The sequence below is a fragment of the Littorina saxatilis genome, linkage group LG7 (assembly GCF_037325665.1).
Source record: "Littorina saxatilis isolate snail1 linkage group LG7, US_GU_Lsax_2.0, whole genome shotgun sequence".
NCBI classification, from domain to species: domain Eukaryota; kingdom Metazoa; phylum Mollusca; class Gastropoda; order Littorinimorpha; family Littorinidae; genus Littorina; species Littorina saxatilis.
In genome coordinates, this window is record NC_090251.1 from 37,282,730 (window position 1) to 37,309,816 (window position 27,087).

The following is a 27,087-nucleotide window of genomic DNA, read 5'->3' on the forward strand; positions in this document are numbered from 1 at the left end:
ACATACATTCAACAAACACACACACACACTATTAACACACACACACACACACACACACACGTATGGAGTAGAGTACTTAAACAAAACAAATTCTCAACAGTAAGTCATAATATTTATTCAAATATAATGACAATAAAATTGCACAGGTTTCTAACCCATGCAAGAACTATAACCTAATAAAAGAATAACCAATACAAAAAAAGAATAGCATAACTATCTTATACAATTGCAACGCACTGAATTAATTTGCACTTGTTTATGTGTGTTACATCAAAACATATTGTGTTCCATGTACATGTTGTAAACTTTTGAGAATAATTTCATTCTAAATTAAAAACAGACCCTACCAAGAAAGGCATGACATTCATTGTTTTCTTAACGAATACTGTTAGTCTAGTTAGTCTATCAACAGATTTAATGGGAGAAGTAGCTACATACATAAGTTCCAACTAGTTATTCTAAACATTAACCATATGCGAATTTTAGTTTACTTGACGCTACTCAAAAAATACTTTCTTTCTTTCTTTATTTGGTGTTTAACGTCGTTTTCAACCGTTCAAGGTTATATCGCGACGGGGAAAGGGGGGGGATGGGATAGAGCCACTTGCTTTCCCAAAAACCCGCCCTGATATGGCCCTTCGTGGTCGGCTGGGCGTTAAGCAAACAAACAAACAAACAAGCTTTCCCATAAAAGTACCGAGTAATAAAACCTAAATAAGGATAGTAGTTCTTATAGGTTTTTTTAAATTGCAAACATGCAGTTATAAAGGCAGACTCCTTCTCGTGTTCACAATGAGACTCACCATCTTTGTCTGGCCAGCGCTTTTACATGCGGTAATTAAGACCATTAATCCCTCCACTTGGTCACATACCAAAAATCAACAGCCTGCGCGGTTGTTTTCTGTGCACAGTGAGAATGTAAATCATGAATTAAGAAATCCTTCTTTATTTGGTGTTTAACGTCGTTTTCAACCACGAAGGTTATATCGCGACGGGGAAAGGGGGGAGATGGGATAGAGCCACTTGTCAATTGTTTCTTGTTCACAAAAGCACTAATGAAAAATTTGCTCCAGGGGCTTGCAACAACGTAGTACAATATATTATCTTACTGGGAGACTGCAAGTTTCCAGTACAAATTGACTATATTCTATACAAGAAACACTTAACAAGGGTAAAAGGAGAAACAGAATCCGTTAGTCGCCTCTTACAACATGCTGGGCAGCATCGGGTAAATTCTTCCCCCTAACCCGCGGGGGGTTGCAGTGAGAATGTAAATCATGAATTAAGAAATGAATTCATAAAAAAAAATGCCATCTCATTACAGGAAGCAGTCATGGTGTTGATTTTTGGTATGTGTCCAAGTGAAGTGACATGATATTATCTCATTTATTAAACCTTGCCTGATCAGAGACTGTGAGTTGAACTCACATTTACATGGAAAGTGTGCCTTAAATATCAAAAACAACAAAATGTATTTTCACACAGATATCACACCTTCTACATGACAAACACATCTGCTCACAATAAAACATCATCACAATAAAATGCATGCAAAAGCGCAATCACATTTGTGCACATTATTTGTATCTTTACAGGCATTCACAAACATCAATTTTGATAAACAGCTTCCATACATATAAGAACAAAATGTACAGCTTGTTGAAGAGATCAAGTTTCAGTATCAGAGACACAAGTCTGATAAAAGTGGACGGATAACAACTATCACAATTTAAGGGAAATACTTGGTACGGAATATAGGGACAAAATATGAGAATTCATAAGAACTAGTATCATCTTCAATATGACGCCTATAAATCTACATGGGTTTTTAAGAATACATATATGATACAAAACATTCATCATCAGGGGCCAGTTTCATAAGATACCAGTGAACCGACTGACCGACTGTGGTTGATCGCCGGGTCACCGAAAAGCGCGTTTCATGAGCGAATCACCGTCACCTGCGGACAACCGCAGTCGACCGACTGTACAGTAATCCGAATGGCCAAGTCGAAGGCTAAATTTAGCAACATTACCACTTCCGTTTGCTCATTCGCATGTGGAAATGGCCGATTTCGAAGAAAAAACTAGTCTCGGCCCGCTCAAAATAACAATGACCGAGACTTTCAGTAATTCCTTCGCGTGACGTCTAACCCTCTTACGCCATAATGTGACGTCTTCAAGACATAACCCTGACTTGTCTCCTGGATTACTGCGTCATGATATAAATATATTTCGAAGAACAATCACAATCCAAAAAAGTGTGAGCATTCTGCCATTGACCGTGTGGATAATTACATTTATTTTCGGTTTACCGCAGTAAACCGAACACAGTGTTGGGGGGAGAGCATCACCGTTTGGCCGACTTCCGGTGAGACGACCCGCAGTCGGCCGACTGAAATTTTGTTCGTGAAACCCGATAACGTCGGATTACTGTGGTTCTCTCGGACAACTGCAGTTGGTCGACTGTGTTTCTGGCTTATGAAACTGGTCCCTGGACTTCAGCCTACAAAAAACACTACCTGCCATCAACTGTATTTAAACTAAAAAATACCCTCTAGTCAACATTTTATTGAGATAATTATTCAACGCAGCTCTGAACAGCTTTTTACTAGTCTGATGATGTAACAGCAAAGAAAAATTAAGATGCAAGATCAACACAGTTAAGTCAGACAATAAAGATTAACTACACACATGCGCAAAACTTACTTGAAACAAGATTCATCTCAGTCATAGTCAAATGCACACAAAAAAGAACCATGTCAAAATCATGATCTGCAGGCTACAGAAGGCAGAGGCTATGAAACTATGTTTTGTTTCGTTGCAAAAGGAATTATTAGTCAAATATAAATGGGAAGGGAACTTATACAAACAAACAAACAAACAAACAAAACATCAATTAAGAGCACCTGATACCAACTACAAGAAGTCAATGAAAATTTAAACCTATACTGCATGAATTTTACGAACAATGTGTATCTCATTAATATACAATAAAACTCTCCTGAATACATGTACTCAAGTGAGTAAAAAAAATAATGACAGGTTTAAATTAAGGTACTGAACTTGTCAAATCCAGGTGCACGGAGCCCCTGGGGCTTTTAGTCATACCTCAGGCAGCTATCCGTTAGAAGAACTACCAAGTTAAGTTTCATGGACTTGCACCCAAAGAGTCAAGAACTGCGATTTTTTTACGAATTAATTTCGTACTCGGACCCTGCTGGTCTTGACCTATTTTTAGATCTAAATTTAGATCAGGTAGATCACATCATCATGCTCAAAAAGACACGTCACTGGCAAACTATGTCAGACGTCATCATGAGTTTGTGTAAAACAAAATGGAGGCCGGAATCACTCAGTTGAATCGAACTCCGACCAAACACCACGTAATAACAAGAAACGTGAACAAGAAACTGTCGAGCTTCACAGATGTCGTCGTTGGGTAGTTTTGGGTTTGTTTTACTACCATAGGAGGATTTTTGAACTGTAAATGCACTCAGCTGCAACAAAAACTCAAAACGAAGGCTGTGAGCTGTGCCTTTAAATGTATGCAATACAAAAATCACATTACATTTGAGTGTCAAAAAGAAACTTTAAATACCAGCAACAATTAAATTGTTATACTACACCCATCAGCTGAGTTATCACAACGGTTTCAAAAATCTCAAAGATAATTGACAAAAGTTCAGGCAAATGTATATGCCCCTGCCAGAAACAAATACAATAAAAGCAAGCAAGGGAGTTAAAATCTGTTATTCTCCTCTTAATGGGGAACATGAAACATGTCGGTGACACCACAGCTGTAAAACAGAATCATTCCTATAGTGATTCAACTTACTGGTACAGAAAATGTAGTCACCACATTCACTTTGAAAAACAAAACAGAAACAACAAATAACACAACCTAGCTCTCTACTATTCTCAATAATAATTTTTTTGGTCCATATTTTCATGTTCAATTATAGAGTTTAGCATTTACAAGTCAACTGTAAGGTTTGGCTTGTTAAATCAAATAATAGAAGGCACTAATGACGCTTTGTAAACTTAACCTACCCAACAAATAAAACCTAACATTTTCACACACTGAGATTCTGAATCCAATCTTTGGGTGCATTTTGAAACCGCAGCTCCATGAGTTTGTATTTTTCTTTCAATCACAAAGAGTGCTCATCAGAAACCAGGAGCTTGCAAAGTAACAGAGCAAGACAAATTCAATTGAGGAAAAACAAGTCGCGTAAGGCGAAAATACAACATTTAGTCAAGCTGTCGAACTCACAGAATGAAACTGAACGCAATGCAATTTTTCAGCAAGACCGTATACTCGTAGCATCGTCAGTCCACCGCTCGTGGCAAAGGCAGTGAAATTGACAAGAAGAGTGGAGTAGTAGATGCGCTGAGAAGGATAGCACGCTTGTCTGTACCTCTCTTCGTTTTAACTTTCTGAGCGTGTTTTTCATCCAAACATATCATATCTATATATTTTTGGAATCAGGAACCGACAAGGACTAAGATGAAAGTGTTTTTAAATTGATTTCAAAAATTTAATTTTGATCATAATTTTTATATTTTTAATTTGCAATAATGTATCACATAATGAAGAGAAAAATTCATGTGTGCATAACATGATACAGTACCATATCACATATCATAAACAGAACATAGTGTGTGTATAACATGCAATATCACGTCACATGATAAACAGAACAATTTGTGTATAACGTTCTAAAATATGGCATCACATATATAATAAACAGAACATAATACACAAAACAAAGTATGCAAAACATATACCAGCTAGGTCACATAATAAACAGAACAAATAATTTGTGTAAAACATCTTACATTGCCCCAAAAAGAAATGATTTGACGAACATTTGTTAAGTGTAGTATAATTATTCAGTAATGAAAAATAGTACATTGTATTGTTCTTATCATCAAAATAATTTATTAGCATCTGAGGAAAGGCAGTGCGAAACCTTATGGTGAGGCAGTATAAATGTAATACTGGTGCAATCCCATGCCAATAGCTAGATCAAACTGAATTCATGCTTCTTCTTCTTTCTTTAGACTGCCGCCTTCATCAAAGTGAAGATTCTGCAGACTTTGGAGAGAGTTGCGAAGATGATTTGCAGCTGGTGTTATCAGATCTGCCCGGGGGTTCAGTGATAGCTAGTGGGGGGTAGAAATAGAGGAGGGAGGTGGGGAGGATCAGGGGCTGGGGGCTGGGGGGGGTGGGGGTGGGGGTGGGGAGGGGTGGCTAGATCCGGGATTTGAAGGCTTCCAGAGAACAGGACAGGCAAAGAATAGAACGTACAATCAGAGCCCTGAAAATATGAAATAACAGTTCAAACTACAAAGCTTAATTGCGAGCACGGTTCAAATACTTTCATTCTGAGATTCAAGAGGATGCTCATGCATTTAGCCATTATTTTCACACCCTATTTGCAACCCACAAACCACCAGGCAATATTATTCTATTAAGCATACTTTTTTTTATTATATTAGCGAGGGGAGACATTTTGTCCTTTTATGATTAAAAATGTCACATACAAGTACAGGGGACAACCCACACACTATTACTGAAAAGGTTGCTGTTGGTTCATTAATGTGTTTTGTTCAAGTTACGCAAACAGTGCATTTGAAAAGTGATCAGAAAATAAAAATTGTTTGATGATGAACACAGGAATTGCGAGTGTGTAGGATTAAATGATTTCAACATCTTGAAGACATTCTGAAAAACGTAGATGTTGCAATATCCATGCCAATCTTCATCTTTTCCATTCAACAAAAATTATCTGGATTTCACATGCACAAAGATCTCACTCTCTTTAGATACAGAAAAACAATAACGTTTTTCAAGACAGTATAAAATGGCAAAATGTGTGATTTATACTATTTGCCAGAATTCAGTCATTAAACAAGTCGCTAATATAATTGAGAGATTTAATAAGAACAACATTTAGATTGTTCAGCATTTAAAAATAATTGTCTGTGGTTTTGGTTTTTAGCAACATTTTCATTATCCCACAATGAAGTAACTATATATGCAACTTGCAAGAATAGTGTTTACATATATCTTCAAATATGAGCTGAGAACGTTTCTAGTTCCCGAGCACATCATTTCAGTCAGTCAATATTGATTAACTATCAAAAATGTGAACTAAGACTCTCAGGTTTGTCAGAGGAGAGTCAGAAACAATTTAACATGCATATACACATTAACAAGGAAACAGACAGAAAAAAACAAAAATTATTGTTCTTGGTTTCTCTTTTGACAGAACCTTAAGATTTAGAGCAAGACATTTATTGCAAACTCACTATCAAAAGGGAATAGTCCTTTTCTCAAAACCATTTCGTGAAAGAGAAGGCACAAGTGAGAGAAAGTAGAGAATTCCTGTTAGTCTTTTATACATTTATCAGGGTTCCGGAGCATCATCTAAGGACACGTACTCTGATTCGCCTTGCGTCTCATCGTCCCCCCTTTCATCTTCAAAGTTGGAGGAATTTTCCACCGAAACAGACTCAAAGACCTCTGTCAGATCGGCAGAAAAAGATACGCGCTTCAAAGACCGTCTAGGGGTGTCGTCTGCTTCAGTTTCCTGACCTTCCTTTTCTGCTGCTGCATCCTCTCCAGCATTTTCATTGTCCTCTGGCTGAGAGGAACTCTTTTCTTCTGCTCCGCCTTCGTCAGGCGCCTGTGCGATTTCTGCATGACTTTCAACCACTTGTTCCTCTGCAGTGACAGACTCTGGTTCAGGTTCTTCTTCTTGGTTTGAACCTTCTCCTGCTCGTTCACTTCTGCCATCTTCATCTTTTTCCTCGCCTTCTTTTTCTTCTTGCTGTTCCTCTTGTTGGTTTTCTACCTCTTCATTTTGATCTTGCACCTCCTCCTGCACTTCTTCTTCTATCTCCTCTTCAGCTTCCTCTTCTTCCATCTCTTCTTCTTCTCCAGCCTCCTTTTCCTCTTGCTCCTCTTCTTTCTGCTCGTCATCAGCATCGTCTGTTTTTTCCTCTGCTTCCATTGCTCCATCAGCCTTTTGTTCTGTGTTGTCCACCTGCTCTTCAGCACGTTGTTCGGGTTCCTCTTTGCCTTCGTCAGTCCCTGCAGCAGGTGCTTCTTCAGCGGAGGCATCTCCTGATTCTTTGATTGCGTTTAGCGCTGCCTGCTCCGCTTCTTGCACAGCTGCTGCTTCAATCTCCTGCAGGAGAGCCATGCTGGCACGAGGGTTTGCGTTGGACTTAGAAGAAGCGTCTACACCTTTTGGGCAGGATGCAATCTCCATGGAGGCACAGCCCTGAGGTTCTGGACGTTCGCTGTCGTTGTCGGACTGTGTGGTCAAGTCGTTGGAGAAGATTCTTTCCTGAACTCGTCTTATGTGGTCGGGGCAGCCTTTGTCGTCAGGGAAAGGCAGCTTGAAGGGGTTGGGTTCTGTGGATCGGTCGACGTCCATGACCTCCCTGACCTTGGGGCTCTTAGATCTGGCTTTGGCAGACTGGGGTCGTCTGGGGGAGAACGCTTTCTGCGGGATGGGCATGCGAGCCTTGGCCGTGGCTGGTCTGGAGCGTGAGTTCAGCTCCACCAAGGTGGCGCCCTCTCCTGTGATCTCTAGGTTGTAGGATGAAGGTTTTGGTGTCTGACCTTGACCTTGCTCCCCGTTTTGCTGACCCTCTCCCTCCTCGCCAAACTCTCCACCCCCAAAGCTGTTGTTGGCGCTTCTGTCGATCTGACTGATGCCCGTGTCGATGCTCTTCTTGCCGTTCTTGATCCTATCGATCCTGCGTTTTGCTAACTCTGGGATGATCCTCTCCATCTCGGGGTCCGACTTGGCCAGCTCTTTCTGTCGCTTGGACTCCTTTCGCTTCTCGATGTCCTCCTTTCTCTTGGTTAGCAGCCAGGCATCGTACGACGTCCTTGCCTTCTGCTCCTTCTCTTCTGCTGTCAGCTCTTCCGTTCTTTTCTGTTCCGCTTCCCGTACCTGGGAGTTGCGGACACTCTGCAGCTTCATCAGACGGACTCTTCCTGACACTGGTCGTTTGTAGACAAATTTCGTGTCGGGAGGTTTCGGGGCAGAGCCATCTCCAGGGTCGAGCCTGGATCTCGCTTCCACTGCTGAATCAGGACGCTGGACCGGAATGTATTTTTTAGTATCACGAGGTGGTGCTGACTGAGGTCTGCCGACACCGCTTCCACTGACCCCAGATTGGCTTCTGGCTCGCAGTTTGGCCTCTTCCTGAGCGTCCTGTTTCCTCCGCTTGCGTTCCTCCTTCTCTCTCCGGGCCGCTTCTTTACGCTTGACGTCCATCCACTGCTTGACCCTTTCGGAGGATTTCTCCCTGCGTGCAATTTTCAGCTCCTGCTCCACCATCTTGTCGTTGCGTTCCTCTCGTTTCTTGGTCCTCTCCGCCTTACGGGCTCGGCGGTGCTCAGCATTTTTGCGTTTGAGCCAATCCTTCAGCTTGGGGTTGTCCGAGTTTTTGATGTGCATGTCTGTCTGTTTGACTTTGCGTGGAGTGTCGTCATCATCTTTACCCTCCTCCTCGTCACTGCTGAAATAGCGATGAAAACCGTTCTCTTTGCGATCACTACCACTTTCATTTTTGTGCTGAGATGCCCCTGAACTGCTAGTGGGGGAGCTGTCTACGGATCCTTTGCGGCGTCGTGGCATAGGGGGCTTGGCTGTGATTCTGGAGTTCCTGGGCGATCTGCCTTGTGCGCCGTTTTCGTAAGAGACCTGCATCTGAACGCTGGGCCCGGCCACCTGCAGTACACGGATGGCGGAGTAGGCCTGGCTTTCTTCTCGCCCTTCTGCAAACAAAAAAGGAATTATTTAGAACACTTAGCTGGAAAATAAATTTAGGACTGATCTACAGAGATCTCCATGATTCATCCATCCCAAATCCTTACTGTGAATACAGAGTCATACTGGCTTTAGGTCTCGCTTAAAAATATTTCAGGAAAAGACCTCTATACTGAAAATAAAAATAGTCTGAAAATGGAATAGCATTATACAGTCTGCATAAACCAGCATGCTAGCTCTGAATCACCAATATCCTTGACAGAAAGAAAAGAAAGATTCGGTCATTACCTTGCAGTTAGTGTACACTTTACAATGTTGTTGGTCCTGTATAGTTTTCAAATTCTCCAGCAACACCTGATATATGCAGGGGCGGATCCGGGGGGTGGGGGGGGGGGGGCCCGGGGCCCGGGGGGGGGGGGGGGGGGGGGCCCGGTCCCATGCCTAAAACATTAGGTTTTTTTAAAAAATTAAATAGAAAAAACAAAATAGAAGAAATAATACAAATTTGAGAATAAAGAAAAACTGATGCTCAGATTGCACCAGATTGCTCCATTTTCCATGATTTTTATCGACATTTTCCGGACCCCCTAGGAGCCCCCATGTAACCCACATGTAGCTACAGGGATCCTGCTGATATGCAAAGCAACATCACTGAAATTCTTGGGTGTGGGGAACAAATTGTACAATTTACATTCAAAATGGTATCCTTTGGTCCAAATCTCTGCACATTTATAGGCTGCTCATATTGTACATTTCTCAAAAATCCACGGAAAAGAGGGATCTATCAGAAAACTTCTTCCTTGTTCATGTTTTTGTACAAGTGGTTTTTTTTTACGCATATGACCGTTTTTACTTCGCCATTTAAGCAGCCATACGCAGTTTTCGGAGAATGCATGGTTGGTACGTTCGTGTTTATATAACCTACCAAACTCTGACATGAATTACAGGATCTTTTCCGTGCACACTTGGTATTGTGCGTGCATGTACACACGAAGGGAGATAAGGCACTAGCAGGTGTGCACATGAGTTGACCTGGGCGATCGAAAAAAATCTCCACCCTTAACCCACCAGGCGTGGGCCGGGATTCAAACCCATAGCAGAAAACAGAAACATATCTCATGACCCACCTTCTTCTTGCACTGTGCCCTCCATCCAGGCTCCCACCCTGCGTCGAGACGAGCTGACCTCCCCGTGACCTAACTCGCCATGCTGGTGATGCAGAGTAACCATCTTCTGCAGCCGCTTGTGAGGGATTTTCACCCCCCTGGTGTCCGTCAGCGGTCGGGCCATAAGATCCTCCAGTTCCTCAAACTTCTGTTCCAGACGGTCGCGCCCAGCTTCTTCGATGGCTTGCTCCATGGAGTGGTACTTCTTCATCTGAGTGCGGCGGTTTAGTTTCCGGCCCCTGCGTCTCCCCATCTCCTGGTCGCTCATGGTGTCGTGGGAAGGCCGCACTCTGGGTCGGGAATTGTTGAGTCTCTCTCTGACGTGGTCCTGGTACAGGTTGAGTGGGGGAGGTTTTGTGTTCGGGTGGTGCGTCTTTGGTTTTTTGCTTTTCTTTTTCTTTGACTTTTTACTTGACTCTGCCTGGCTCAGATTTTCTGTGGAGTCGTGTCTACCCTGTGAAGTTTCTGTGTTTTCGCTTTTCCCGTGTGAATTTTGGATTGACATTTCCTCAGACTTGTCTTGCACAGTTTCTGTCCCCTCTTCCTCAGAACCTTCAAAATCATCTTCGTAGGTTGCTCCATTTCCTGTTTTGGTCGACTTCTCCTGCTCCCCATTCTCCTGTTGCTTTTCCTTGTCATCACCATAAAAGTCTTTCCATGGATCAGCTCCGTCGGAACCCTGAGTCCGCAGGCCCTCGAGGGCGGTGATTTTAAGCCCTGACATTGCAAAATATATGAGTGCGAATCCAGTGAATGGCTGATGGCAGAGGCTTGAGTACACATGTACTTCACACTGATTTCCCCACAGTCCAGCAATTGCCGTTGTGATGAAGACTGACAGCTGCTCTGGTCCTGGGAAACACCCAGTTGCTGTCTGGAGAAGAAAAGAAAAACATTCAGTCATTTGCACTGAATAGATAAATCATTTTACGATTTCTTGAAACAGTAGTTTTCATGTGTTTTTACAGACTTTGATTTTTTTTTTATAAATACACCAGGTTTTTTTCTTCTTTTCAACATGAATACCGAGAACAATGTTGCCAACACTAATCCACTCCTTTCCTTGTGAATTCTAATTCAAAACAGCATGCGCGAGTTGTATTTGCCCTAAACGGTTCGGCTTTCAGGCAAATCAGAATAATATATGATCTGATATACCTGTACTAAAGTTTAGTTTAAAAAGTGCGATGCAGACTGTTCAACCTACCAATATTCATCACTTCGAGCCTAATTAATCTCTCCATCCTACATCGTAGTACAATGATCAGCTTCTACAGTTTTGTCATATCTATAAATAATTTAATCCAGTCCGGTCATTTTCCCTTGCATACATGTGCTAATGTAACTCTCCTGAACCGCCTTACACTTCAGCCACAGTGGTTATTGATAATCAATCACAGTCATTCAGAGTCTCAACCACGCACCCACCAAACACAGAAACGGTTTCATTACACTTTCGCTCCGACACGGGCCGCGCAATTAACACGTCAGAACCCTCTGGCATTAAGGATTCTCCTTTCTGCCACACATGAGCGGGTGTTGATTAGAGAGGTGCATGCTGCCTGGTGCAGGTAATGCCAGGACAATCGCTCCCCTCGGCAGCCAATAGCGTCAGGATTATCCTATCAATCATGTATCAAGATCTCTGTCTATAGGCACCCATTAGCAAACGCTCTCTATTCTGCCTCCTATACCTCCCTGCTGCATGCAACGCCAAGAGTGCATCATGTAGGTTGGAGAAAGGAAAGCTTGGGAGTTTATCTCCAACACTGAACTATGAAATGTGTACATTTAAGACTCACTGTGTGTGTGTGTGTGTGTGTGTGTGTGTGTGTGTGTGTGTGTGTGTGTGTGTGTGTGTGTGTGTGTGTGTGTGTGTGTGTGTGTGTGTGTGTGTGTGTGTACTCAACAAAGCGAAGACGATCAGTGGGATTACTGTCAAACTCGAAGGTTGATGAACGCATCAACACGGCTTTCCCACGTGGCTGCGCGCGCACTCGTAATCCAGCGTCAAGTTGATTTGAGTGATTAAAAACTAGTGTGTGTGTGTGCTTGAGTATGTATATGTGTGTATCAGTTCTTGTTTTTTCTTTTCTTTATACATTGATGATTTTTAAATTCGCAGGACTCTTGAGACGTTCGCAAGAACCCAGTCCTCTACGGAAGTCAGAAGAAGAAGAATTAAGAAGAAGTCCCACACGTTTCCGATTTAAACCCCCACTTGTTTCCCACCTGAATCCCACTCGCTTCCTACCTGAATCCCACTCGTTTTCCACCCACGAATCCCACTCGTTTTCCACCCGTGAATCCCACTCGTTTCCCACCCTGATCCCACTCGTGCCCCACCCGTGTCCCATTTACTTCCCACTGGGCTCCCACTGGAAGCTGTAATCAAATCCCACATGGCGCCCATGTGGGACTTCCCACAACGTCACCATGTGGGATCCCACTTGGGGCCCACATGGGATCCATGTGGGAAGGTTACTTGGGACACACACACACACACAAGTCGTATATATATCTATATATATATATACGACTTGTATCTGTCTGTCTGTCTGTCTGTCTGTGTGTGTGTGTGAGTGTTGGCGATGCACGGCCAAAGTTCTCGATGGATCTGCTTCAAATTTGGTGGGCATATTCAGGTACACCCGGGACAGGACACAACCTGGTCGATATTTCAACACGTGCTCTCAGCGCGCAGCGCTGAACCGATTTTGGTTCCACCTCAGCTACCCGGGCCCCCATACCGACACACCAAAGCCAAAGTTCTCGGTGGATCTTTTTCAAATTTGGACACCGTATTCAGCTACACCCCGGACACAATATCATCGATGAGATATTTCAACACGTGCTCTCAGCGCGCAGCGCTGAACCGATTTTGGTTTTTCTGTTCATTTCACCATTCCCAGTAACTCTTCCTTATCTTCTCCATGTTTTCAGCGTTTACCTCCCTTCCTTCGTATGGTGCACTATAGTATGAGGGGGCATCTTCGGATATTCCCGGCGTTCTGTTACTATTTTTAGAAGGTCACCGCAGTGTCCAGAACGTCAATTGGACCCGTAAATTATCCTCACTGTAAAAGTGCAAAGGTCGAATCAATTTATAGCCACGCGAAAAATACACTGTCATCTATCTCTCTATATATACGGCTTCTCTGTGTTTGTGTGTGTGTGTGTGTGTGTGTGTGTCTCTCTATGTGGGCAACACCTGTGGATTGTTCAGTTCTGTTTGTGATGTGGTCTGGCGGCTTTTGTGTATTTGTATGTACTGGCCTTCCTTTGAGAAGCCATAACAGTTCAAAAGGGCTTAGAGATAAGCTCTAAATTGTTCAATCCTGTTTGAGTGGAGTTCGCCTCCAAAGGTGATTAACACGGTTACATTCGTCGACAAGGATGGGACTCGATATGGTCAGGAATGGCATTATGGCCACTGAATCATTTTCGTGCTGTTCCCATTCCACGAATCTGGGAGGGACCTAAGCTTGGCGGGTCCATTGTTCGGACCCGGCGAAGCCGACGTACGGCTCTAAGTACTTCTTCCCGGCGAAGCCGGCTACCCGGCGAAGCGGGTATTCATCTAGTATAGATATATATATATATATGTGTGTGTCTGTGTGTAACATTCCTTTGCCAGCGGATGCTTTTTATTCAATGGTTTGCCAGCATTCAGAATGTTTTACTTTGATTAAATATTGTAACTGAAATCTAGACATTAATAAGTAAAGCCCATACTTTTGATTGACCTTGGTAACTGAAATCTTAACTTTAATCAGAAATTAAATTACATACGTTTGACTGACCATCATAACTCAACCCTCTTACTTTAAACAGTGCAGTGCATTTGTTACAGTCTTAATTTAGGAATGGTACTATCAGTTCATAAAATGTCATCACTATGGAGCCTAAAGCAGAGACTGTAATATATATATATCTGCTGTGGCTTCTCACATGCCAGAACATACAGACAGACAAAAGCCGCTAGACCACATCACAAACAGAACTCTACAATACACAGGTTTTTGCCCACACACACACACAAACACACACACACACACAGAGACGCCGTATATATATATATATGCATATCTGTATCTATAAATATATAGAGATAGGTGAGAGTGTATTTTTCGCGTGGCTATAAATTGATTCGACCTTTTCACTTTGACAGTAAGAACAACTTACGGGTGCAAGGGAAGCGTTGTGGACAGCGCAGTGGACAGCGCAGTGACATTCTAAAAATAGTAATAGTAACTTACAAACGGGAAAGCCACACGAAGGAAGGGAGATAAACGCCAAACACTGGAGAAGATAAGGAAGAGTTACTTATAATGGTGAAATGAACACAAAAACCAAAATCAGTTCAGCGCTGCGCGCTGAGAGCACGTGTTGAAATATCTCATCGATGATATTGTGTCCGGGGTGTAGCTGAATACGGTGTCCAAATTTGAAAAAGATCCACCGAGAACTTTGGCGTTGTGATGTGGTGTAGCGGCTATGGTGTGTCGGTATGGGGGCCCGGGTAGCTGAGGTGGAACCAAAATAGCTGAGGTGGAACCAAAATCGGTTCAGCGCTGCGCGCTGAGAGCACGTGTTGAAATATCTCATCGATGAGGTTGTGTCCGGGGTCTCTCTGAATAAGCCCACCAAATTTGAAGCAGATCCATCGAGAACTTTGGCCGTGCATGGCGAATACACAAATACACAGATACACAGACACACACACAGACACAAGTCGTATATATATAGATAGATATATATATCTCTCTGTCTGCCATATATTTGTTTCTTTTCTCAAATGTTTCACATTTTGCCATGAAAAAAGTTTGCACAGCTTTGGTGAAAATATTCCCTTAAACAGCTGTATATTTTGTAACATTACATATATATACGACTAGTGTCTGTCTGTCTGTCTGTCTGTTCGCGATGCACGGCCAAAGTTCTCGGTGGATCTTTTTCAAATTTGGACACCGTATTCAGCTACACCCCGGACACAACCTCATCGATGAGATATTTCAACACGTGCTCTCAGCGCGCAGCGCTGTGCGCGCTGAACCGATTTTTGTTTTTTTGTTGTTGTCGGGATCCACTACCAGTAACTCTTCCTTATCTTCTCCAGTGTTTTCAGCCGCGATTATCTCCCTTCCTCCGTGTGGCGTCAATCCATATTCCCGTTACTACGTACGTTACTATTTTTAGAAGGTCACTGCACGTTACTATTTTTAGAAGGTCTCCAGTGTTTTGCGCGTTTATCTCCTTTCTTTCGTGCGCCGGCAAAGCCGGCGTACACCCGGCAAAGCCGGGTCCCAGGCGCAGCCTGGTATTCGGCTCTACTTCTTCCCGGCGAAGCCGGTACCCGGCGAAGCGGGTAATCATCTAGTTATCTATATATATATATACTCCCAAGTGGTTATGCTCAAGCACACAATTGTGTTGCAAAAACAAACAAACAAACAAACAAACAAACAGGTAAACGCATAGATACAAGGCCAGATCTTTTTGTATGACGAAGTGCTTTTCCTTTCAAACTACACAATCACTGCATGGTATTGGTAATATTATGTTAAGGCCCTACAGCAGTTATATGCCATTAACAAATTGCTTTTCTATTCAAACCACACAATCAGCACATATTAGTACTCCAAAATGCACTGCCGAATGCGCTTCCATTTCAATGAGCAGAATTAAGTCTCGGCAACACCAAAGGCACCGCCAAATATACTTCAGTGAACATGTTAGGTGTTCCATTCACCAGCAACGTCTTTGTACAGAAGAGGTTTCATGCAAGCGAACACTTCAGCTATTGTACACACATTTATTATGACAACTTATAGGACCATGAAGTGACAAAAGAGTCAACAGGCATGCATGCAAATCTCTTTACAGTCAAGAGCTATAGTACATCACATCATGCTGACAGGAACTTGTCAGACCTGTTCTCAACCCACGACTTTCTAGCATTGAGCAAAATAAACAAAGAATGAAAGAAGGTACATGTATGTATTAGCTTATCCTTGGCCTGAGACCAAATTACCCAAATTACCCAAGCTAGCAGTCGGCACTCTGCAAATCCCTGGAATATGGCTGATTGTGATATATATTGTATTCAGCCAAAGTTTTCATAGCTGTGCGATACAGTTATCCCTCCAGGGATTAGGCAAGAGCTGCTGTGTTGGTGCTAATTGGGTTGGCTAATACTTTAACCGCTATGGCTTCCCTGGCATATTCTGCTATTTTAACTAAAAATTACAGTAATCATCAATAAACGAGAAAGATTAGTTTGTGGAAGATGTAATTGTAGACAAAAGGACAAAATTGGCTGTACGTTAAATATTCCATAGACTAACCTAGCTTACTTGTTTTCTAGACTTTTAATTCATTGTTTTGTTTCGTCTATGATTAACTGTTTCATGAACTAACCTTTCCAGCGTTGTATTTTTAAATGGAAGCAAGTCTGTCCATAATTCCATTCAGGATTGTATTTTAAATAAAAGTAATTAGAAATGGTTGGCATGCTTGACTGAATGGAGATACAGTCAAACCTGTCTATAACGACCACCCAAAGGACCAACCAAATAATGGTCTTTATGGACAGGTGGTTGCTATGGAAAAGTGAATTATCTGGGGGAAAAAAACTTGTCCGGGATCTCTTTGGGTGGTCATAATGGACAGGTCGTCGCTAACCAGAGGTGGTCCCCAGGGCAGGTGTGACTGTTTAGGCCAACAAAAAAAAGAGGTCTGTTTATGGTAACATAGGCCAAAAAAAGAGGGTCGGTAGGTCGGGAATTTTTTTTTTTTTTTCCCAAAAAAACCATATTTTTACGTTATTTTGCACACACAAAAAAAAAGATTTATTTTATTTATTTATTTATATTTTTTCCCCCCAAATGCCCCCAAAAAGTCTAGGGTCGCGCGAAAAAAATAGGGTCGGTCGGGTTACCGTAAACAGACTATTTTTTTTTTTTGCCTTATGGGACTTGGGTGCAAGGTGGGGTTGGATCGAGGGACGAAAGCGCCATATAATGTTCTTCCAAGATAAAAAAAGAAAAAGAAGTCAACGCGGGTTTGTGTTTGTGTGCATTTGTGTTTGAGTGTGTTCGTGGACACACTGGAAATGATGCCAGTTTTCTCTGACAGACTTCGACCCTAACCCAAAAGCTTGAATTCTGCCATGCATACTTGTTCCAGTGATGGCGCTAGTATTTTTTCAAACCAGTACGCAAACTTTTATGATGCAAAAAAAACGGTAGGCTGGTCATTGGAACCAGTAAGAGTCCAACTCAGAGTACTGGTTTTATTGTTTTACCAGCACATAAAAAAGGTAGTTCTAAAAATCAACCGGTAGGTCATACCGGCAGCCAATTTTGTTCTGGTATTTTCTCATTAAATTACCGGTTATTACCAGTTAACGCCAATACTGTTGTTTTGAGGCTGAAGGTGCCTATGCACTGCAGTGGGACTTCCATTAAAAAAAAAATTTTAAATTAAATTCTATATCAATCTGGAAGAGATGATTACTTAGGCCAAAAAAAAAAAATTGTCTGTTTAGGGTAACCCGACCGACCCTATCGATTTGGCGCCGACCCAAAAACTTTTTTTTGATTTCAAAAAAAAAGAAAGAAAAAAAAAAGAGGTAAAAATGCTAAAAAGAGACATTTGGCGTTTCTTTCTCTCCCTTTCTCTCTGTTTTATTTATACGTTAGTTTTGAAACATGTATTCATCAAATATAAGAAGTGAATGTTCAGCCAACATAGCATTTACACACACACACACACACACACAAAAAAAACAAAAACAAAAAATTTACCTACCTACCGACCCTACTTTTTTGGGTCATGTTACCCTAAACAGACAAATTTTTTTTTTTGGCCTTAGCAAGATTATAGTAATTACTGCTATGCTAAATACAGTGAAACCCTGCTTTTTTAGACCTTCAATAATCTGAGAAAATCAGGTCTTAAAAATGAGTGAGTCTTAAAATGGGGGCAAATTTACAGAGGTTATGAAAAGACGATCTGAGAAAACAGGGTCTTAACAATCAACCTCTGTAAATTTGTCTTAAATTGGGGGAGGGGGGTAAAAGAGGGGTTCCACTGTACCAAACGCTTCATTGGGCTAATAATAATACTTTAAATAGCGCTATTAATGGTCATTCTATCTTAGCTAGGGAAGTGTATGAATTGGTGGACATAATGGGAGAGGTAGCCTGGGGTGGGGAGTTAATTGTACAAGTGACAAGTGTACATCATGAAGAACAACAAACCCCGTTGAGTTACTGTTAGATTTGGTTACATTTGTGTCACACAAAAACAGACAAGTGCGCTAAAGTGGCCTAGTAAAAATGCAGCAACATCATATTTGACTGCAAAATCCGTTACACTTGCGGTATCGGCGCGGTTCCTAGTGTAAACAGGTAACAACAGAACAAAACACACGTGCAGGTTTAGACTATACACATACACATTTCCACCCCGTAAGCAGCACCATTTCTTCAAGCAAACATAGTACCCACCTTTCGGATTGTAATCCTTATGACACTCCAGCTGCCTGATCCATTTTGACACGAGATGCCGGCGCAAAACACCACAAACAACGTTCACAAGGCCGAATTCGCACTCTTCTCTTTCCCTCTCGTCTAACTCAAAGTGGCGTCCATAGAAGCGCGCCAACTCCCGCGAGAGTCCTGGCGTCTCCGTGGCGACGGCTTCCAAAATGGCGGCGGGGCACTGACGAGTTCGGCGAGGTGCTCGACTGGCCAGGTATGAAGTGTGTTAAACGGGCACTGATTTATCTTAAAGTACAGGATTTTGATCGGGCGTCTCAAAGAAATATTGATTAGAGAGTCGCTTTTTTTGATGGAGTATATAGGAAGTTTCTTTGCACCCCAAAGAAGGAAATTGTGTAGTGAGATGCATGGAAATGAGATAACAGCTAGTACCAATGTAAACTATTCGTCTTGAGTCGTTGCCGTTTTGAGCAAGTATATACAATGATAAGCACATATACATAAAGCACACCGCAGCAACGGAGCCACATGGGTAGATATGCACGGTTACAACCCATCCCAACCACACACACACAGTCACACACACACACACACACAGAGTGACACACACACAGAGTGACACACACACACACACAGTGACATACACACACACACACACAGACTTTCTTTCTTTCTTTCTTTATTTGGTGTTTAACGTCGTTTTTAACACACACACACACACACACCCACACACACACCCACACACACACACACAGAGTGACACACACACACACACACACACAGTGACATACACACACACACACACACACACACACACACACACACACAGAGTGACACACACACAGAGTGACACACACACACACGCACATACATATATAAATATATATGCCCCTAAACACTAAGCTAACTGTAGTTCCCTCAAACACACACATTTTCTGACAAACTACTGGTTTTGTTTTTTACAGCAGGGATAAACTGATATTTAAGCCACGGCAATGGGTAAGCATCCAATGCCAGTATCATTTTTGTGTGCAGAACATTTCTTTGAAAGACAGTATGACAACAAGCATTGCCAACATGCCTACTGTAGAAGAACGCGATTTCCTGATGAACGATGCCTCACCTCACATGTCCGGGTTCACTCCTCGACAGGCCGAACAGCTGGCCACGCGCAGACGGCCCAACGAAATGCTGGACATTGAATGTCGTCACTTTCTCCGCAGCTCGTCCGACACATTCACCCATCAACATCCCACGGTCGAGTACCGTCTGTGGTTAGAGGCCGGTAAACATAAACCCCCATTTCCTGTGCGGCCCGACCCCAGCTACAACAGCAACGTGTGGCGGAACTTCCGCCGCCATTATGGTTTCAAAACCACCGCAGACGGCAGAAAAATGACAGATGTTATTGCATCCATGTACCCCCTGAATGTTCCCTGCGCATCTAATGTAGGTCACCACACGTTTGAGAAGTACATCAGAGAGACTTCCCTCTTCAGGGACAACAAGCACAAGGCCATGGCTATCAAGCAGAGCAAGGCCGACAGTGAGGAATTTCGACGACTCAAGTACAGGACAGAGGCTCGCAACCCACCCCTTGATAAGTCAGGTTGGTACCATTTAATACAGTGGAACCCCCCTTTTAAGACCTTCAAAAATCTGTGAAAATCAGGTCTTGAAAAGTAGGGAGTCTTAAAATGGGGGGTAAATTTACAGATGTTATGAACAAAAAGTCTGAGAAAACAAGGTCTTAAAACAGAGGAAGTCTTAAATTGGGGGGTCTTAAAAGGGGGTTCCACTGTATCATGTTTGTTATCCTGATTGCTTTATGATATCTTCTTCTAATTTGATGGAAGAAAATATTTGTCTTTTTCTTCTGGCTTGTTTGGTGATGCTTTAAGACCGAGGTACATGATAGTAAATAAAACTCTTTTTTTTTAAACAGCAATAAAAAATAGCTTTACTTAGAGTTTCTGGTCATGGGCCATGGCATTGGGTATTTGTGGAGCCTCACAGACTTAAACTTCTTATTTTACTCTCTGTAATAATAACAACCCTTCTTAGATGACCCACCACGCGAGTGTCAAAATTTTTTCTTTCTATTGTCAGCCTTTGATAGTTTGTTTTATAGCTTTTTCTTTTCTTTCTTTTTTGTTGAGGGGGGTGGGGGGGAGGGGTGGGGGTGGGGGGAGTGTTTCTTAAATCTCTACCTATTGCCATCAAGACTATTTATTCTTATCTATGACATCAACATTCCTTATTCCAATCATGCGTCTTGCTTGATTTTTCTTTTTTACCCCACAGTTGTTTTCTTTTTATATCCCTACCAATGTGTGTTCTTATATTCCCATACCTATTTCTACAGATCTATAGCAGTCTGGCCATTTATGTTGTAGGTACAATCCTACCACCTGACAACTACAAGCATTACGCTCACCGCTTCGTGCCTGTTGCATCTCCCCCTCCCACCCCTCCACCCCCAGGTCAAAAGACGGACATGTTTGGCCAGCGCTACACTCCTCGCTCTCAGCCCCACTTGTGGAAGCTGTCATACAAGCTGAACCACCCAGAATACCGCAGGCTGCAGGAAGAGGTCGTCAAGAAACGAAAAATGGTAGAAGAACGACAGAAGCATAAATTATACTCCCGAGTTTTGCCATCGCCTGTGAGTTTTGAGGGCCTGCATGGGAACTAGGATTAAGGGAAAGAGTTAAGATACAGTAAGGAAAAGTAAGAAAGAATTTTCTGAACCATTTTTTTTCTCCGAAAAAAGAGTTCAAATAAGTAGCATTTTTTTGTAAGATATACTGGACAATGTATGAGGGTAAGGTGCAGTAAAGAATCCCGTACGAAACGTTCTTATAAGAAATTGGACCCAATTTCATATAAGATTCTTATAAGAGTCTTGTATGACAATTTCATATATGTGGCTTATAGGTATTTTAAATGCAAATGAGGTAAATTCTTATAAGAAACTTATATGATTCATATATGAACCTATAACCTGAGCTCATATAGGTCTCTTATATGAATCTTATATTCTCTTATAAGAAAGCTATAGGTCTCTTATATGAAATGTTCATATATGAGACTTATAAGAATCTTATATGAAACCTACATCTCCCTTATAGGATTCTTATATGTCTCATATATGATATTTATATGTCTCATACTAGACACACGACCTTGACCTACATTTGTGTTTACAAGGGATAACACCTGCTTAACCCAATTTAACTGTCTTGACTTTGAATCATAATGAATCCAACTGCAAAAGACCTTTTGGTTCAGTATATATACATATCTTTACTGAAGTTGTGTTTATTTTGAGGGCAAAAACAAACAGATCTCTAAATCACTGGTCACAAGAAGAGGAGTAAGACATGCATTGTCCTCTTCAAATCCAATACTTTGAAACTTGAAATTATGAACAAGAAACAACAAACAAGTTACAGCCACAAATAATTTTCTTGAATATGCACAGCTGTCACAGTTTCTTGTTGCTTGAACCAAAGTACATGTAGTGCTGGTAAACATGATTTGATCACCTGATGCAGAACCAGAACTGTAAAGTAAAACAAATAATGGAGGGAAATTCTGGATTTTGAATAAAAACACAAACCTGTCAGTGTCAAGCTGTTGGGTTGGTTGGGCTGCCAGCCACCCACAAACATCAGCATGACATAAACATTCTCTTCACATATTCATACATCAAGTCCAATTATTTCTGTAAGAACTTTGCATGTTAGCCCTGCTCTTTCACTGATTTTCTGCTAAACATCCTCACAGAGCTGCTGTCACAAAGATGGCCGTTCAGTCAGGGGGAGATAATGCTCAAGGCAAACCATCCACTTCCTGTTCATATATGAAACATATATGAAAGCCAGTATTGCCAGTAATTCAGCATTGTCCAATATTTTTCTAAGTCCTGAATTCTCCTGTGCAGAAACTAAGTGATGCAGATTCATATAAGAGTCATATAAGATTCATATAAGAAACATATAAGAGAACTATAGGTTTCTGGAAGTGCAGGTTCTCATATATGATTCATATATGATTCTTATATGAATTGGGGTCTTTTTCATATAAGAGACTTATAAGAAACCTATTCCTACAACTGACATACATAGCTTTTTACTTGTCATATATGAAACTTATATGTTTCTTATAAGAAACTTATAGGTTTCTTATATGTCTCTTATATGTTCATATATGTTCATTTCGTACGGGATGTTTGCAAAGACTTCACAAGAAAAGGTACAACTAGATTTCGAGTTAAATCGAGCCTCCCAGACTCATGATCCATAAGCGACCCTTCACAGCATTGGCAGACATATCTGATTTCTCATGTGTAAAGGGTGGGGGGTTGGAGAGCTGTTGTGCATGTGTTTGTTTGGGTGCATGTGTGGTTCTGTCAGTTCGACTACACTGTGTTTGGGTTTTGGTGTTTTGGGGAGAGGGAGTGTTGAAGACGAACCAATAAATCATGTTTTCATCTAGAAATTGTATGTTAAACAGATCAGTCATGTAAGTTTACAGGTACGGCAGGCCTGAAAGTGCCAAGTATTTTAGAAACATGTAACTGGCGAGTAGAAATGTTTATCTACTCGCCAAATGCAAGTAAAGTTGCTGAAACAAATTGTTGGTAAATTGGCTATTAAAGTTTGCTCTCTGGCAAGTGAATTTTCAGAATCACTAGCCAAAGGCGAGTACACCATTTGTTTAACATTCAGGGCTGTACTGTATGTTATTTTGTCCAAGGCCTGTCTTGCTGTTGCTTTGTGTACGAGCGCTTGTTTTTCAGAGGCCTAATTGGCTGTTGATTTGTTCAGTTGACTCTGAAATACTTTTTGGGGTTGAGTTAAAAGTCTGATATATTTTGAATGCAGATTCTCTATGTCACTTTTTCTTATTTTTGTTATTGTATATCGTATCTGATTTTCAAAAATAATGTGTGTGTGCATGTGTATATATAATTATGTGCGTGTTTGTGTATGCATGTGTCACAGTGCATGGGTGGGTGTGTCTGTGTTTGTGTGTCCATGGGTGTGTCTGTATATGTGCTAACATACATATGTGATACATCCATCCTCATCCCACTTGCACCCTGTCATTATTTGACACACAGTCACAACCCTCCCTTTTTACATTTAGTCAAGTTTTGACTAAATATTTTAACATCGAGGGGGAATCGAAACGAGGGTCGTGGTGTATGTGCGTGTGTGTGTGTGTGTGTGTGTGTGTGTAGAGCGATTCAGAGTAAACTACTGGACCGATCTTTATGAAATTTTACATGAGAGTTCCTGGGTATGATATCCCCAGATGTTTTTTTCTTTTTTTTGATAAATGTCTTTCATGACGTCATATCTGGCTTTTTGTGAAAGTTGAGGCGGCACTGTCACGCTCTCATTTTTCAACCAAATTGGTTGAAATTTTGGTCAAGTAATCTTCGATGAAGCCCGGACTTTGGTATTGCATTTCAGCTTGGAGGCTTAAAATTTAATTAATGAGTTTGCTCATTAAAGTTGTCATTAAAATCGATTTTTTGCAAACAGATTTAAAATTGACTTACTTGACTTATTCCTGTAGACTCCCTGTGGAGCATAGGGCCGCGATTTAAAATTGATTGCATCGTATTCTTCATCACATTCTGAATCTAAAAATATATACATATGTCATGTTTACTCTTAAAATGTGATCACAATTAACGAAAATAGAATAATTAGTCTTACGATTAAAATGTAAGAAATCGATCCAAAAATGATGTCATCTTATTTGTGATCATTTCCTGATTCCAAAAACATATAGATATGATAGGTTGTATTCAAAACAAGCTCAGAAAGTTAACAAGAATACAGAAAAGCGCGCTTTCCTGCTTAGCACAATACGCTACAGCGCTAATCTGGCGTGTCAATATCACTACGTTTTGCATGTGGAAGGTGAGCGATTTCCTTCACGCGGGGATTGACGAAGCTGTACTGTCTTAGTGAATAAATACAGTGCGTTTAGTTTCATCCCGTGAGTTCGACAGCTTGACTAAATGTAGTAATTTCGCCTTACGCGACTTGTTTTTTCTTTTCTTCGACTCATTTTGCAGTTTTGTATATCTACACCTTGATGAAACCCCGGAACAGAAAGTATACCAAGATACCAAGGAACTGTACGTGTCTTCCTTTCAGACTCAGTGATCAAATTCTATTTACATGTGCCTTTAGACATGATTATCTAGACGTCCACAACGAAACTCTGTGAAAATGTGCGCTTAACACTATTTGGGAAGAAAACTTTCGCCAGTTCACACAAAAAAGTTTCTGCATCTGAATGTTGCATAATAATTCAGGATCATTACATTATGTGTTTCTATATTGCTTCTTCCATGAACAATTTGCATGTTACAGAGTATAACTTTGAAATATTCAGACAGTTTATCACAAGGAAGCATCAACTCGCAGCACAATATCTGCTTACAATTTCTATAACCCATGTACATTTTGTTGTCTGCTACTTTAACCTATATTCAATTCTGGTGCTATTGGTGGCGATGTTCAGTTGTTGTGTCAGCTATATGTTCATGCTTATGGTTAGTTTAATTGTTGGTTCGTTTGATTGTTGTTTTGTTGGTCTGTCTTAATCAGTTACAATTACTGTTACTTAAATTTACCTTTACTTGCTCTATTGACATTAGTTTAAGTCGTATTTGTCCTGTTGTTTACATACAAGTCGGGTGAAAAAAATATATAAAGAAAACATAGTAATAAGAATTCCCTATTGGGAAAAGTTCATTCTGCTTTATCTCGTATAACTTACTTATATAGAAGTAGAAGACCGTAAATGTGTACAATAGATGTATAAAATAATTGAATAATTCACTCATGGTTTTCTGTGTAGTCATCTTGTATTTAACTTGTGTCTGTGTGTATTTAACCAGCTGTTCTCTTCTATTTTACTTACTGTACTTTTCGGACTATAAGGCGCTGCCGTGTATAGTGCGCACCCCCTACTTTTAAAAATAAAACTGAAAAAATCCTAGAATAAGGCGATGTCATGGATAAGGCGATGGTGTCGTGCATAAGGCGATGGCATGAAAGAAAAAAAAGAAAGGAAAAAAATGAGGAAAAACATCGTACGTAGGAAAAAAACAAAAAAACAACATCAATGATCAAACATGGCGACCGCTCAAAATCGGCACGAAACACTGTTTCAAACTGAAAGTCAGGGAATAAGATCAGCGGTACCTCAATCGTCACTCTCACTCCCAGAAAATCCAGAGAAATCTGAACCCTCAGAGTCTGAACAAAAGAAGTTCATGAAAGCCGCTGCTGACATGGTACCCGAGCGGTCCCGCAACTATTGTTCAGGTAATTTTTTCGGCGATCAACATTGCTCACTTAAATGGTTGTTAGTCAATTGCTCATTGATTTCAAGTTCACAGTGCTCGTGAAACCTATTTTATCCGAGAATAAGGTGACGTCGTGTATAAGGCGACCCCACGATTTTAAGTGAAAAAAATGAAAAAAAGTATCACCTTATAGTCAGAAAAGTACGGTACTCAATTATTAATTATCAAATTTAAGCTGCACTTCTTTAAATTTATATTACCATTACCACATTTCTGGTTTGTATACATACATATACACTCACACATTTTATAGATGTGCAAATGTCATGTCATTCTGCTAAACAAGTAGATTATCAGTTCTACGTTGAAGTAAATACATGTTGTAGATTATGAATTATACTTTGAAGTAAACACTTCAAATATTGATTGACTGCAGTAAGGAAATATGTGCACTCAGGTAGACAGCTTCCTCTCACTCTCAAGCAGAACAGGCGTACAGAGGACCCGCCCTTCCCATTTAAGGCTGTTAAAAATCAGAGAAATCAGATCTTTCTTTCTTTCTTTATTTGGTGTTTAACATCGTTTTCAACCATTCAAGGTTATATCGCGACGAGGGAAAGGGGGGAGATGGGATAGGGGAAAGGGGGGAGATGGGATAGAGCCACTTGTTAATTGTTTCTTGTTCACAAAAGCACTAATCAAAAAATTGCTCCAGGGGCTTGCAACGTAGTACAATGTATTACCTTACTGGGAGAATGCAAGTTTCCAGTACAAAGGACTTAACATTTCTTACATACTGCTTGACTAAAATCTTTACAAACATTGACTATATTCTATACAAGAAACACTTAACAAGGGTAAAAGGAGAAACAGAACCTGTTAGTCACCTCTTACGACATGCTGGTTAGCATCGGGTAAATTCTTTCTCGTCCCAACCAATATGGGACTCCCCCTAACCCGCGGGGGGTGAGAAATCAGATCCGAAAGTCTTAAAATGGGTGTGCTAGCTTAGTTTTGCATGAGATAAGTACCTGTAGGAGACAGACCAGCAGAATAATTAAAGACCAGAGATAATTAAAAGCTCTTAGTATACACTTTCTGAGAAAAATGACCACTTCATTCTTTCTGGTTAATTGTATAGCTTTGTTGCTCTAGTGAATGATAGCAAGATTGATTCACTGATGTGTTTAGTTTTAAACTGTATGGCTTGCGTTTTTTGTTGTGGACCGTGGTAAAAAGTCAACCACTGTTTAATTACTCCTAATCAAATACAACGA

At 41.1% G+C, this 27,087-nt stretch overlaps 2 protein-coding genes and 1 long non-coding RNA gene across 3 annotated transcripts; 1 reads left to right on the forward strand and 2 right to left on the reverse strand.

The window, feature by feature from the left end:
- Positions 1–99: 99 nt before the first annotated feature.
- Positions 100–26,772, reverse strand: LOC138971385 (uncharacterized). Its single transcript, XR_011457234.1, has 2 exons — positions 26,554–26,772; positions 100–1,104 (listed from the first exon to the last, which is right to left on the reverse strand). It is a non-coding gene; the product is annotated as an uncharacterized lncRNA (long non-coding RNA).
- Positions 5,253–18,628, reverse strand: LOC138971362 (glutamic acid-rich protein-like). The gene is made up of 3 exons (XM_070344088.1): positions 18,478–18,628; positions 9,926–10,838; positions 5,253–8,806 (listed from the first exon to the last, which is right to left on the reverse strand). Exons 2-3 carry the CDS (start codon positions 10,686–10,688, stop codon positions 6,417–6,419), a joined length of 3,153 nt encoding a protein of 1,050 aa, XP_070200189.1. The 5' UTR covers positions 10,689–10,838; positions 18,478–18,628; the 3' UTR covers positions 5,253–6,416.
- On the forward strand, positions 18,644–21,449 carry LOC138971376 (testis-expressed protein 52-like). The gene is made up of 3 exons (XM_070344108.1): positions 18,644–18,724; positions 19,507–20,080; positions 20,868–21,449. Exons 2-3 carry the CDS (start codon positions 19,528–19,530, stop codon positions 21,164–21,166), a joined length of 852 nt encoding a protein of 283 aa, XP_070200209.1. The 5' UTR covers positions 18,644–18,724; positions 19,507–19,527; the 3' UTR covers positions 21,167–21,449.
- Positions 26,773–27,087: the final 315 nt, after the last annotated feature.